This window comes from Schistocerca americana, chromosome 3 (genome assembly GCF_021461395.2).
Source record: "Schistocerca americana isolate TAMUIC-IGC-003095 chromosome 3, iqSchAmer2.1, whole genome shotgun sequence".
NCBI lineage: Eukaryota > Metazoa > Arthropoda > Insecta > Orthoptera > Acrididae > Schistocerca > Schistocerca americana.
Genome location: NC_060121.1, coordinates 886,732,136 through 886,748,035, shown reverse-complemented (window position 1 = coordinate 886,748,035; position 15,900 = coordinate 886,732,136). Strand labels below are relative to the sequence as shown.

The 15,900-nt window shown below is 45.5% G+C and overlaps 1 protein-coding gene across 1 annotated transcript in view; it reads right to left on the bottom strand.

Moving 5' to 3' along the window:
* The window catches only part of LOC124606468 (juvenile hormone acid O-methyltransferase-like), a 69,715-nt gene that overhangs the window by 18,137 nt on the left and 35,678 nt on the right, over window positions 1–15,900 (bottom strand). The window contains exon 3 of the mRNA XM_047138450.1: window positions 875–1,025. Coding sequence (XP_046994406.1) covers window positions 875–1,025 — 151 coding nt within the window. The remainder of the gene's footprint in view (window positions 1–874; window positions 1,026–15,900) is intronic.

The window sequence follows — 15,900 nt, the reverse complement described above, 5'->3', positions numbered from 1 at the left end:
AAGCTACGTTTGAGTCGAAAACGTGGTTCACGCAAGGAGCATGTAGCCATGTCACATAAATAAGTGAAACACTAGACCAATGTCCGTAAAACACAAAAAGTTAGCTCAGAATGGCGTCCCTTCGACACACTAATCTCTCTCAAACTGTAATCTGCGCTAAGGTCGCTGATTGACTCTGACGAGGCAAAGTCCTCGTCCTCCGAGAGACATACTATGTGCGGCTACACAGAATTAATGTGGCAAAGAGCTAGGCAGAGTCATTTTACAAGTACATTTTGAAAGAAAAGAGAAGACTGGCGAGTTGAACGTTTGCACACTTCTGAAACAAGTTGGCACAGATGACTGATGGGTTGCATTGTCGTGGTACAACGGTAAGTACCATCCAGAATCCACACAAAAAGAAAGTGGAATGTAAGATGTGGCTATGACTGTGAGCAACATGTAGTGAGGCGAGTTATGGTAGACAGACCAAGGTTAATCATGCTTAATTGCAAGACCTACAAAAATTCCGATGTGAAAACCTAATGGAAGGCGGATAGATGACATAAGAAAAAATGCAGGAGTGACGTTATTCGCTAGCAGACAAAGATTGTGATGTGTGGGTAACCCTAGAGTAGCCCTCCATTCAGCTGTAGGTCTCAGATGGTTGCTGATAGGAATTCATTTTTAAAAAAATTAGTTGGAAGTAAACTTTTTGGGTGAGAAAAGCAAGGGCAGGCCAGGAAAGAAAATACTTGATGATCAACTAGCGTTAATGCAATGTCACAGCTATCAAGAAATGAAGAGGAAAAAACAATATAGAGAAGAGTGCATGCAGCGCCAAGGAAAAACGTTTAGAAATAGACTGATCGACACAAGCAGGTGTAGATGGTACCTATAATCTCGTGCTGGTGTGGGGAGGAGAAGGCGAAGTCATTCTCCTCACGACACGTCTTCACTGTGAGGCCGCTCTCAATCAGCAAGCTCCTCAGGTGCTGCACGCGGTCGAGCTGGAGATGGTACGGCGACACGAAATTCTTGTAGTCCTGCAAACGTAACGAAACAGGCGTGTTGAAAAAGCGCTGTTTGTAACCGTGCTTTCAGTAAGTGTACGCACTAGTCACGTCTTCGTCATGAACCTGTCTTACTTACAGCTGGTAGAAGTCACGCATCTTCACATTGTGGCTGGTGGTGGGGGTTTACGAAGGTCAATGAACAATTTAGTTGTCCGTTTTTCTTATGCCCCTCTGAACTGGTGAAATTAAATCTCACCTGTGATTCTTCTGTTGTCCCGGCCGCGGCCGCCGTCAGGCTCCATCACGTCTGGCTTGGTTTTAGTGATTAACTGATCAAGAAAGAGACAACAGGGGAAGCCACAAACGAAGAAAACAAACAGGCAAATCTGATACGATGTTGCACATAGTGTTTGAAGGCAACACGTTAAATGACAGGTAGGATGTTACACGTGAATAACGGTAACTGCTCGCCGAAAAAGTTAAGAAACTATGTTAAGAAACTGCGAAGACTCGTCTTGCTGCAGATCAAGACACAATAATAATCAAATACACAACTGGCCATCAAAATTGCTACTCCAAGAAGAAATGCAGATGATAAACGTGTATTCACTAGACAAATATGTTATACTAGAACTGACATGTGATTACAATTTCACGCAATTTGGGTGCATAGATCCTGAGAAATCAGTACACAGAACAACCACCTCTGGCCATAATAACGGCCTTGATACGCCTGGGCATTGAGGCAAACAGAGCTTGGATGGCGTGTACAAGTACAGCTGCCCGTGCTGCTTCAACACGATACCACAGTTCATCAAGAGTAGTGACTGGCGTATTGTGACGAGCCAGTTGCTCGCCCACCATTGACCACACGTTTTCAATTGGTGAGAGATGTGGAGAATGTGCTGGCCAGGGCAGCAGTCGAACATTTTCTGTAGCCAGAAAGGCCCGTACAGGACCTGCAACATGTGGTCGTGCATTATCCTGCTGAAATGTAGGGTTTCACAGGGATCGAATGAAGGGTAGAGCCACGGGTCGTAACACATCCGAAATGTAGCGCCTACTGTTAAAGTGCCGTCAATGCGACCAAGAGGTGACCGAGAAGTGTAACCAATGGCACCCCATTCCATCAGGCCAGGTGATACGCCAGTATGGCGATGACGAATACATGCTCCCAATGTGCGTTCACCGCGATGTCGCCAAACACGGATGCGACCATCATGATGCTGTAAACAGAACCTGGATTCATCCAAAAAAATGACGTTTTGCCATTCGTGCACCTGGGTTCGTCGTTAAGTACACCATCGCAGGCGCTCCTGTGTGTGATGCGGCGTCAAGGGTAACCGCAGCCATGGTCTACGAGCTGATAGTGCATGCTGCTGCAAACGTCGTCGAACTTTTCGTGCAGATGGTTGTTGTCTTGCACACGTCCCCATCTGTTGACTCAGGGATCGAGACGTGGCTGCACGATCCGTTGCGGATAAGATGCGGATAAGATGCCTGTCATCTCGACTGCTAGTGATACGAGGCCGTTGGGATCCAGCACGGCGTTCCGTATTACCCTCCTGAACCCACCGATTCCATATTCTACTAACAGTCATTCGATCTCGACCAACGCGAGCAGCAATGTCGCAATAAGATAAACCGCAATTGCGATAGGCTACAATCCGACGTTTATGAAAGTCGGAAACGTGATGGTAGGCATTTCTCCTCGTTACACGAGGCATCACAACAACGTTTCACCAGGCAACGCCGGTCAACTGGTGTTTGTGTTTGAGAAATCTGTTGAAAACTTTCCTCATGTGAGCACGTTATAGGTGTCGCCACCGGCGCCAGCCTTGTGTGAATGCTGTGAAAAGCTAATCATTTGCATATCACAGCATCTTCTTCTTGTCGGTTAAATTTCGCGTCTGTAACACGTCATCTTAGTGGTGTAGCAATTGTAATGGCCAGAAGTGTAATACAATTACATGGCAGATGGTCTGTCCATCTGAGCTACCGAGCACACCCCTTGCACGCTCCCCGTGAGACCCACATTCCCAACTTAATGTCCACACACTACATTCGTAGTGCCCCTGCCCATTACACTAATGCCCTAAAGAACAGATACCATTTTCATATAGTTAAGGCTAACTGTTCATTGCCCTTCTTATGTGCTGCATGCACATGCATTGCCCGAACTCTTACGAGACTCGGTAAGATTGTCTGCCGCGAGTAATGAGTGTAATGGGCAGGGCCACTACGAATGTAGTGTGTGGACATTAAGTTGGGAATGGGGGTCTCACGGGGAGCGTGCAAGGGACAAATCCCTGCAGTGTCGCACTATCCTCTGTGTCCTCCGTGGCTCAGATGGCTATAATGAAAAAAAAAAAAAAAAAAGCCGGCACGGCAGCTCAGCATACTCGGTCAGAGGTTTAGCTACCCTCTGTAATAAAAAACTGAGTGAACGGATAAACGAAGAACCTGAACGGGTGTCATATGACGTCAGCACCGAACAAATTGAACTGACAATATAGAACTAAATGAGATAAAAAAAGATGGATAGAGCGTCTACCATGTAAGCAGGAGATCCCAGGTTCGAATCCCGGTCGGGACACACATTTTTAACTGTCCCCGCTGATGTATATCAACGCCTGTCGACAGCTTAGGGTCTTGACTTAATTATCATTTCGATCTTGATGGAGCGAATCTTTGAGATCACTGCGGCGCTACATTGTTTGACCGGTGTTCATGGTGCAAATTAATGGTTTGTTTTGAAGATTTCTTGAATGTCGACGATGTCCATTTTGTGTAGTGTAACACATACATTCCGTGGAAGGTTAATCTCTTCGTCTCTCGGACACTCATTTTGTGTCGCCCTCCTGACGCACGAGGTGAGTCACTAGCAGCTAATATTTTTCCTCGCATGATCATTAACACAACTCTTTCAAATGAGCCTTAGTAAAGATTGAACTTGCGACCTCGCACTTAAAGGGTTTCCTTGTAAGAACTGGCTTCGACTGGGGTGTCGAGAGCGCGTCCCGTCATTTTAGGGTTCCAAGACCTACGGCACCGTCCACCTCCGCCGACAAGGAGAGATGCTCCTTGACCAGCCTAATAGGTGTGCCTCTCGCGTATTCGTTCAGACCCGTGAAAGCACTCTTGGCGTCCTCACAGTTGGTGCACCTGGAATAGAAAGTCTTCCGCAAAAACGGCGTGTGGCCCTGCCGGCGGCGAGGAAGATCTGAGATTCGAACTAACGACTCCTTTAGCCTCCTAGAAATATGCCATGTTGTACCAATTTTATATTAATAAAACTAGGGGTCAGAAAATTATAATATATTCACGAGCCCGGAGTCATGTTGTTTAGCCAAGGCCACGGAGGTACGTAATTGCTGGGGAAAATTCATTTCATATGATTTAATAGGCAGTTAATTAACTCGACTTGTAATCTACTCGGCCGATCAGCTCGTGACTAATATCAGTCGACTCGTAATCTAAAGACGAAGCTAATGTGGTACCAAAAGTAATGGTTAAATTTTATTAGGGCGCCCTTCCTTTGTCAGAGGGTTGCACTGGTTGCTGCTTTGCCTCCACGTGTTCTGTGGCAGGATATCACAATATATCGGTGCTACAACGTGTCTCATTGGTGTGCCTTGGGAGTCTCCATTATGCATCTACACATACATCTACACCTCCGTCTATACCCTGCAAATCACAGTGGAATGCATGGAACAGGGTACCTACCGCTGTGCCACTTATTGGGCTGGCTCTGAGCACTATAGGACTTAACATCTGTGGTCATCAGTCCCCTAGAACGTAGAACTACTTAAACCTAACTAACCTAAGGACATCACACACATCCATGCCCGAGGCAGGATTCGAACCTGCGACCGTAGCAGTAGCGCGGTTCCGGACTGCGCGCCTAGAACCACTAGACCACCGCGGCCGGCCCCACTTGTTGGGGTTCCATCCCATTCCGTAATGTATGGAGTGTGTGAAGAATGACTGCTTAAATTACTCTGTGAGCACCGTAGTTTGTCTGATCTTGTATTCGCAGTCCTTACGGGATCGACGCGTGCGGGATTGTAGTATAATCCTATATTCCTCACTTTATACTGGCTCTTGAAACACCGACTATCGGCTTCCCAAGATTCTTGACATCTACCTTGAAGCGTGTGCCATTCTGTGTTCTCGCTGCATCGTGTGTAAAACCAACCAGAGACAATACGCGCTGCCCTTATCCGTATACAGTCAGTATACCCTACTAGCCCTATCTGGTATGGGTGCCACACACCTGAGCGATATTCTATTATGGGTCACTCAGTTGTTTTGTAATCCATCTCTACTGTAGATGCACTGTTTTTTTTTTCTCTGTCCTACCAATGATTCCGCAGAAATGTAGGAACACGCGAGGCAATACTGACCCTACGACTTCTCATAACAGATAGGTTAAGCAAAGGCAAACTACGTTTCTAGCATTTGTAGATTTAGATAAAGCTTTGACAATGTTGACTGGAATGCTCTCTTTCAAACTCTAAAGGTGAAGGGGTAAAATAAAGGAAGCGAAAGGCTATTTACAATTTGTGCAGAAACCAGATTGCAATTACTCGTATAAGAGTCGAGGAGTACGAAAGGGAAGCGGTGGTTGAGAAGGGAGTGAGACAGGTTTGTAGCCTATCGCCTGTGTTATTCAATCTGTATATTGAGCAAGCAATAAAGGAAACAAAAGGAAGATTTGGAGCAGGAATTAAACTCCACGGAGAAAAAATAAAAACTCTGACGTTTGCAGATGACATTGTAATTGAGAAGATGAACGGAATGGACAGTGTCTTGAAAGGACGATATGAAATGAACTTCAACAATATCAAAACGAGAATAATGGAACGTAGTCGAATTAAATCTCGTGATTCCAAGGGAATTAGATTAGGAAATGAGACACTTAAACTAACAGATGATTTTTTTTACTATTTGGAACGCAAAATAACTGACGATGGTCGAAGTAGGGAGGACATAAAATGCAGATTGGCAACGTCAAGGAAAAGGTTTCTGAAGAAGACAAAGTTGTTAACATCGAGTATAAATTTTAGTGTCAGGGAGTCCTTTCTGAAAGTGTTTGTGTGGAGTTGTAGCCATATAAGGAAGAGAAACCTAGACGATAAACGCTTTAGACAAGAGGAGAATAGACGCTTTTGAAATGTGGTGCTACAGAAGAATGCTGAAGATTAGATGGGTAGATCACGTAACTAATGAGGAGGTACTGTATAGAATTGGGGAGGATAGAAAGTTTTGGTACAACCTTACTGAAAGAAGGGATCGGTTGGTAGGACACATTCTGAGGCATCAAGCGATCACCTAGTCAGTAGCGGAAAGAGGCATGGGGGGGGGGGGGGGGGGGGGTAAAAATCGTAGAGAGAGAGAGCAAAAGATGAATACAGTAAACAGATTCAGAGGGATGTAGGTTGCAGTGGTTTCTCGGAGACGAAGAGGCTTAGCTGCATCAAACCAGTCTTTGGACTGAAGAACACAACAACAGCAACAGCAACACGAATGAACAGAAGTCTGGTACCGGCATTACCTACGAGCGGGAGTTTATGATCGTTTTATATCATGTCTCCCCGTATTGTTATATTTAGGAGTTTGCATGAATTAAATGATTTTAATTACTACTTACTGGTGTAGTTAGCGTATACATTTTCCTTCTAATTTTGTGAAGTACACAGTTATAGGTTTGACTACACTTGAAGCAAGTTTCCAATCTTTGTACCACTTAGAAATCTCATAGAGATGTAATATTTATACAGCTCCTTTTAGGTAGTGTTTCATTACAGATAACAACGTAATTTACGAAATATCTGAGGTTACTATTGATACAGTATGCCATGTTCCTAACATTAAGCAGATGAAGTGATATCGGACGTTCCCCAAGGAAATGTTGTAGGTCCAACACTATTCCTAATGTTCCTAAAAGATTTAGGAGACAATCTGAGCAGCTGTCTTAGATCATTTACTGTCCAGAAAAGTCATCAGGAGAGCAAAAACAACAAGAAAAGTATTTAGGAAAGATATCTGTAAGGTGCGGAAGGTGGCAATTAACTCTAAGTAATGAAAAGTGTGGGGTCATCCACATGAGTACTGAAAGGCACCAGCCAAAGTTCGGTTACACGATAAATCTCACAAACTTAAAGGCCGTCAATTAAATTATAGATGTCAATTACGAACAACTTAAATTGGAACGATCATTTAGATAATGTCGTAGGAAAGATGGACCAAAGAGGGCGTTTTGTTGGCAGAACGCTTAGAAGACGTATCAAATCTACTACAGAGACTACGCTTCTCCTTCCTTTTCTGTAGTATTTCTGCGAGATATGCTATCCTTGCCGATAAAATTGACAGATGACATCGAAAAACTTCAAAGAAGGGCAGCTCGTTTCGTGTTATCGTAAAACAGGGGAGAGTGTGTTACAGATATGATACGCGAATTGGGGTGGCAATCATTAAAACAAAGGCTTTTTTCCTTCTGCCGCGATACTGTAACGGAATTTCGGCCTCCAACTTTCTCCTTCAACTGTAAAAATATTTTTTTTTTTCATCCAGTACACAGGGAGAAATTATCATCGTAAAAAGTAACAGAAACAGAGCTCGCACGGAAAGAATTAACTGTTCTTTTCACCAGCGTGCTGTTCGAGAGTTTAACGGTAGACAAATTCTGTGAAAGTGGTTCGATGAACCCTGTGCCAGGAGGATTGTAGAGTAGTAATGTAGATGTAGATGAACAACAACAGTCCCAACACAAATTCCTGGAGCACGCCTGAAGTTGTCTCTACATCTGTGGATGATTTCCTATTCAAGACAGCACGTAGTGTCCTCCCTGTCCATGAAATATCCAATCCAGTCACGAATTTCTTTTGGTACTCAGTATAATAGTAATATCGTTAATGAACGTAACTGTGGTACTGAGTCAAATACTTCTGCGAGATCAAGAAATTTTGCATCCGCCTGACTCCCTTGATCAGTGGCTTTCTAGATGTCTTCTGAGAAAATCACAAGTTGTGTTTCACATTGTAGACTTTTCGGAATCCATGCTGGTTGACATGGGGAATACCTGATTACGTTTCAGCTCAGAATATGTCAAATGGATGTCAAGTATATTGGGCGGTAGTTTAGTGGATCACTCCTGTTACTCTTCCTGTAGACAGGCGTGACATGTGTTTCGTTCCAATCACTAAGCGTTGTTTTTTGTTATTGAGATCTACTGTATATCATGACTAAAAAAGAAGCTAACTAGCCGCAAATTAATGGTTTTTTTTATCAAAATCAGAAGCTTTTTCAGTTGTTTCTCAACGCCACTGAAACATACACTCCTGGAAATTGAAATAAGAACACCGTGAATTCATTGTCCCAGGAAGGGGAAACTTTATTGACACATTCCTGGGGTCAGATACATCACATGATCACACTGACAGAACCACAGCCACATAGACACAGGCAACAGAGCATGCACAATGTCGGCACTAGTACAGTGTATATCCACCTTTCGCAGCAATGCAGGCTGCTATTCTCCCATGGAGACGAACGTAGAGATGCTTGATGTAGTCCTGTGGAACGGCTTGCCATGCCATTTCCTCCTGGCGCCTCAGTTGGACCAGCGTTCGTGCTGGACGTGCAGACCGCGTGAGACGACGCTTCATCCAGTCCCAAACATGCTCAATGGGGGACGGATCCGGAGATCTTGCTGGCCAGGGTAGTTGACTTACACCTTCTAGAGCACGTTGGGTGGCACGGTATACATGCGGACGTGCATTGTCCTGTTGGAACAGCAAGTTCCCTTGCCGGTCTAGGAATGGTAGAACGATGGATTCGATGACGGTTTGGATGTACCGTGCACTATTCAGTGTCCCCTCGACGATCACCAGTGGTGTACGGCCAGTGTAGGAGATCGCTCCCCACACCATGATGCCGGGTGTTGGCCCTGTGTGCCTCGGTCGTATGCAGTCCTGATTGTGGCGCTCACCTGCACGGCGCCAAACACGCATACGACCATCATTGGCACCAAGGCAGAAGCGACTCTCATCGCTGAAGACGACACGTCTCCATTCGTCCCTCCATTCACGCCTGTCGCGACACCACTGGAGGCGGGCTGCACGATGTTGGGGCGTGAGCGGAAGACGGCCTAACGGTGTGCGGGACCGTAGCCCAGCTTCATGGAGACGGTTGCGAATGGTCCTCGCCGATACCCCAGGAGCAACAGTGTCCCTAATTTGCTGGGAAGTGGCGGTGCGGTCCCCTACGGAACTGCGTAGGATCCTACGGTCTTGGCGTGCATCCGTGCGTCGCTGCGGTCCGGTCCCAGGTCGACGGGCACGTGCACCTTCCGCCGACCACTGGCGACAACATCGATGTACTGTGGAGACCTCACGCCCCACGTGTTGAGCAATTCGGCGGTACGTCCACCCGGCCTCCCGCATGCCCACTATACGCCCTCGCTCAAAGTCCGTCAGCTGCACATACGGTTCACGTCCACGCTGTCGCGGCATGTACCAGTGTTAAAGACTGCGATGGAGCTCCGTAGCCGGCCGAAGTGGCCGTGCGGTTAAAGGCGCTGCAGTCTGGAACCGCGGGACCGCTACGGTCGCAGGTTCGAATCCTGCCTCGGGCTTGGATGTTTGTGATGTCCTTAGGTTAGTTAGGTTTAAGTAGTTCTAAGTTCTAGGGGACTAATGACCTCAGCAGTTGAGTCCCATAGTGCTCAGAGCCATTTGAACCATTTTTTTTGAGCTCCGTATGCCACGGCAAACTGGCTGACACTGACGGCGGCGGTGCACAAATGCTGCGCAGCTAGCGCCATTCGACGGCCAACACCGCGGTTCCTGGTGTGTCCGCTGTGCCGTGCGTGTGATCATTGCTTGTACAGCCCTCTCGCAGTGTCCGGAGCAAGTATGGTGGGTCTGACACACCGGTGTCAATGTGTTCTTTTTTCCATTTCCAGGAGTGTACATCGATATCACTCATTTTTGATTGGAATTAAACTGAAGAATTGCTCCTGGATTTTCCTTTGCAAAGAAAGTTTTGAAAGCGGAGTTCAGCCTTCCTGCTTTTGCTTTGTTACACTCAATTTCAGTTCCTGTGTGCCACTGAGAATCTTTACATATGAATGTGACTGGAATTTCTTTTGTTTTCCAAGATATCTTGCGATAATATTCTACTACGTTCGTCATTGAAGGCTTCAGAAATTGCTCTTTTCTAACAGTCGAACGTGTTGCAACTAACATTTCTGTATCTACAGTTCTACACTTTGTTTTACACCTATTGTGTATTAGTCCGTTTCTTCAGAAGTTTCTTTACAGAGACTGTGTGTCATGGACGGTTCCTCCCATAACGACGTGTACTGCTAGGTACATGTGTATCCAGTGTTTGGTCAAGTATTCTTCTGAACTTCAGTTGCAGTTCCTCTTTATGGTCCTACCCACAACTAAATGTTTCAAGTTTCTCACTGGGATGTGACACAGCTCCTCTGGTTTACTGAACAGGTGAATCTTCATGTTTGTTTTAGCTGTTTTCTGTACTTTGTAATCTTTATTCTACAGCCGCCTCATGGTCACTGACATCAGTTTCAACATGGACATCCTGAGCCTGGTTAAGTTTATTTCCTGCCGTTAACTCAAACACATTTCCCCCATGAGAGGGCTCCAGAACTATCTGCTCTAGCTAGTTTTCGAAGAAAGAATACAGTAATTGTTTCACAAAACTGTGATGCCAGATAATTGTCGGACGACTAAAGCCTTCTTTGGTGATGACAGTACGATTGTGGAACGTACGTCTTGACGAAGTGAGTTTTTTCTCAAGTTTTCGGTTACATCTGGGACATATCTTGGCGTTAACTGTGAATCTGTCGATTTGTAGCGCACCTCCTAATTCGCGTCGACAAATGCGATGTGATTCCATGTTTTTACCGCTCTAATAGGCTTTTTAATTGTCCGTGCATTGTGTAGGCAATCGGGTAACGGCGTTAAAGAGTTAGAATGCGAACGTACATGCAACATCCCAGTCGATCGTAGAAAACCGCTGGGGGACGTCTGCAAGCGCAGTAAAAACTTGAATGTACGGATACACAACGGTGGGAATCTCAGAACGTGTCAAAACAGTAATTTAGAATTCAGTTCTGTTGACAGCCTCGTGTGGCAGGTGGTCCGTACTGAAGTAACAACACAAATCTGCCATTTTTCTCAAGCACGGTAATTGCGACATGAGAGAAATTCTGTCCAGTGCTGTAAATATTCTTTTTTACACTTCGAACTAGTTGAAACACGGTTAGAAACACACAGAGAAGGTTTAACTAAGATCGAGAAGTACTGTGTGGAAAAAACTCAACTATTACCTATTAGGCGACTGTGTTTTAAGTGTTCACAAATGCGTATTTATGCACGTAGTATACTATGACTGCAATATCAAAAAGTCATAGTACGGTTAAGTCGACTTATACAAATAGCTAAATGTAACAATTTGAAGGGATATGAAATGGAATGATCATGCAGGCTCAGTCACAGCTAAACCAGGACACAAAATTCGGTTCATTGGCCCGATACTGGAAAAACGCAGTCAGGCGACAAGGCATATTGCTTACAAGTAGAGTAGCGCTCTACCAAAACTGCGATTCGATAGTTTTGGTAGAGGACATAAATGACGTAATTAATGTTAGCATTACCGGTAGTATTGGTAGCACTAGTAGCGTAGAAACGTAAATGTATGTGTAAGAGAGGAACTGGGAGCCGACGATTTCTCTTTGTCTTTTTGTTTGTTGGCTAATTGTTTTGCACATAATCAGAACCGCATAAAATCAGTGTTAGTCCATTCTGTATCTTATATACTCACAGGATATAAATTGCAATTTATAAATAATAAAATGAAACTGATCGCCTAACTTTTCCGTTTTTATGTAACCAAAGCAAATACGTTTGACGCAAATACAGTTTAAATGCACAAACAAACAAAATGTATATAATTATTGTTGTCATTTTGTACTTAATAGAATGTTTTGCATTACGATCAAAGGCAAGAGTTTCCTGTTATTATTGATAAATGCGGAAGTTCATTATGGGTAACAGAAACATGTTTTATATAAACTCGACGAAAAACATTACAAATAAAGCCTCTATTAAACATTGGCAATTTTCATTTTGCTATAAATACTGTTTGTTTGTAAGTAACAGACGGTAGGATAACTATGTAGAACAAAAATGTTCTCTACGTTATATAGCCCTTTATACACTCCTGGAAATTGAAATAAGAACACCGTGAATTCATTGTCCCAGGAAGGGGAAACTTTATTGACACATTCCTGGGGTCAGATACATCACATGATCACACTGACAGAACCACAGCCACATAGACACAGGCAACAGAGCATGCACAATGTCGGCACTAGTACAGTGTATATCCACCTTTCGCAGCAATGCAGGCTGCTATTCTCCCATGGAGACGATCGTAGAGATGCTGGATGTAGTCCTGTGGAACGGCTTGCCATGCCATTTCCACCTGGCGCCTCAGTTGGACCAGCGTTCGTGCTGGACGTGCAGACCGCGTGAGACGACGCTTCATCCAGTCCCAAACATGCTCAATGGGGGACAGATCCGGAGATCTTGCTGGCCAGGGTAGTTGACTTACACCTTCTAGAGCACGTTGGGTGGCACGGGATACATGCGGACGTGCATTGTCCTGTTGGAACAGCAAGTTCCCTTGCCGGTCTAGGAATGGTAGAACGATGGGTTCGATGACGGTTTGGATGTACCGTGCACTATTCAGTGTCCCCTCGACGATCACCAGTGGTGTACGGCCAGTGTAGGAGATCGCTCCCCACACCATGATGCCGGGTGTTGGCCCTGTGTGCCTCGGTCGTATGCAGTCCTGATTGTGGCGCTCACCTGCACGGCGCCAAACACGCATACGACCATCATTGGCACCAAGGCAGAAGCGACTCTCATCGCTGAAGACGACACGTCTCCATTCGTCCCTCCATTCACGCCTGTCGCGACACCACTGGAGGCGGGCTGCACGATGTTGGGGCGTGAGCGGAAGACGGCCTAACGGTGTGCGGGACCGTAGCCCAGCTTCATGGAGACGGTTGCGAATGGTCCTCGCCGATACCCCAGGAGCAACAGTGTCCCTAATTTGCTGGGAAGTGGCGGTGCGGTCCCCTACGGAACTGCGTAGGATCCTACGGTCTTGGCGTGCATCCGTGCGTCGCTGCGGTCCGGTCCCAGGTCGACGGGCACGTGCACCTTCCGCCGACCACTGGCGACAACATCGATGTACTGTGGAGACCTCACGCCCCACGTGTTGAGCAATTCGGCGGTACGTCCACCCGGCCTCCCGCATGCCCACTATACGCCCTCGCTCAAAGTCCGTCAGCTGCACATACGGTTCACGTCCACGCTGTCGCGGCATGTACCAGTGTTAAAGACTGCGATGGAGCTCCGTAGCCGGCCGAAGTGGCCGTGCGGTTAAAGGCGCTGCAGTCTGGAACCGCGGGACCGCTACGGTCGCAGGTTCGAATCCTGCCTCGGGCTTGGATGTTTGTGATGTCCTTAGGTTAGTTAGGTTTAAGTAGTTCTAAGTTCTAGGGGACTAATGACCTCAGCAGTTGAGTCCCATAGTGCTCAGAGCCATTTGAACCATTTTTTTTGAGCTCCGTATGCCACGGCAAACTGGCTGACACTGACGGCGGCGGTGCACAAATGCTGCGCAGCTAGCGCCATTCGACGGCCAACACCGCGGTTCCTGGTGTGTCCGCTGTGCCGTGCGTGTGATCATTTCTTGTACAGCCCTCTCGCAGTGTCCGGAGCAAGTATGGTGGGTCTGACACACCGGTGTCAATGTGTTCTTTTTTCCATTTCCAGGAGTGTATATCCTCAATCAGTTTTTAGCCCCCCCCCCCCTCCTTTAAACTATTGACCTTGCCGTTGGTTGGGAGGCTTGCGTGCCTCAGCGATACAGAAGATAGCTGTACCGTAGGTGCAACCACAACGGAGGGGTATCTGTTGAGAAACCAGACAAACGTGTGGTTCCTGAAGAGGGGCAGCAGCCTTTTCAGTAGCTGCAGGGGCAACGGTCTGGATGATTGACTGATCTGGTCTTGCAACATCAACCAAAACGGCCTTGCTGTGCTGGTACTGCGAACGGCTGAAAGCAAGGGGAAAGAAACTACGGCCGTAAATTTTCCCGAGAGCTTGAAACTTAACTGTATGTTAAATGATGATGGCATCCTCTTGGGTAAAATATTCCGGAAGTAAAATTGTCCCTCATTCGGATCTCCGAGCGGGCGTTCTACGGATCGGAGAGTGGAATGTCAGATCCCTTAATCGTGCAGGTAGATTAGAAAATTTAAAAAGGGGAATACAAAGAAAAGGACGTCTGGTCAGGTGAATACAGTTTTATAAATACAAAATCAAATAGGGGTGATGCAGGAGTGGGTTTAACATTGAATAAGGAACTAGGAACGCCGCTAAGCTACCATGAAGAACATACTGAACGCATTATTGTATCCAAAATAAATACCAAGCCCACGCCTATCACAGTAGTACAAGTTTATATGGCAACTAACTCTGCAGATGATGGAGAGACTGAAGAAATGTATGATGCGACAAAAGAAGTTATTCAGATAGTTGAAGGAGTAGAAAATGTAATTGTGACGGGGGATTGGAATTCGATAGTAGGAAAAGGAAGAGAGGGAAAAATAATAGGTGAATATGGACTCCGGAAAAGGAATGAAAGAAGAAGCCGCCTGGTAGAGTTTTGCACAGAGCATAATTTAATCACTGCTAATGCTTGGTTTAAGAATCATAAAAGAAGACTGAATACGTGGAAGAGGCCAGGAGATACCGAAAGATTTCAGATTCATTATACGATGGTAAGACAGAGATTTCGAAATCAGATTTTAAATTGTACGACATTTCCAGGAGCAGACGTGGACTCTGACCACAATTCATTGGTAATGAACTGTAGATTAGAACTGAATAAATTTGAAAACGCAGGAAGTTAAGGAGGTTGTACCTGGATAAGTTGAAAGAACGAGAAACTGCTGAGGGTTTCAGAGGGGGCGTTAACAATGGTTGACTAGAACATGGAAAAAGAATGCAGTAAAGGATGAGCGGCTAGCTTTAAGAGATGAAATAGCGAAGGCAGCAGAAGATAAAAAAAAAAGAAAAAAAAGACAAGGCCCAGTAGAAACCCTTGGATAGGATAAGAGGTAATGAATTTAACTGATGAAAGAAGAAAATATAAAAATGCAGTAAATGATGCAGACGAAAGGGAATACAAACGTTTAAAACTGAGATTGACAGGAAGCGCAAAGTGGCTAAGCAGGACTGACTAGAGGGCAAATGTAAAGATTTAGAAGTATGTATCTCTAAACGAAAGAGAGATACTGGTTACAGAAAAATTAGAGAGACATTTGCGGAAAAGAGAAGCAGCTGCATGGACATCAAAAGGTCGGATGGGAAACCGGGCCAAAGCAAAGAAGGGAAAGCTGGAAGTTGGAACTATATATAGAGGGTCTGTACAAGGGAGATGAACTTGATGGTAATATTATAGAAAGGAAAGTGGACGTGGATGAAGATGAGATGAGAGACGACACTGTGAGAAGAACTTGACCGAGCACTGAAAGACCTAAGTCGAAACAAGGTCCCGGGAGTAGACATTTTTCCGTCAGTACTATCGATAGTCTTGTGAGATCCAGCCGTGACAAAACTCTTCCAGGTGAAATTAAAGATGTAAGATGCAGGCGAAATACCCTCAGACTTTAAGAATAGCTAATAATTCCAATTCGGAGGAAAGCAGTTGCTGACAAGTCTGAAAATTACCGAACTATCAGTTCGATAAGACACGGCTGCAAAATACTGACAGGAAGTTTTTACAGAAGAAATCTGGT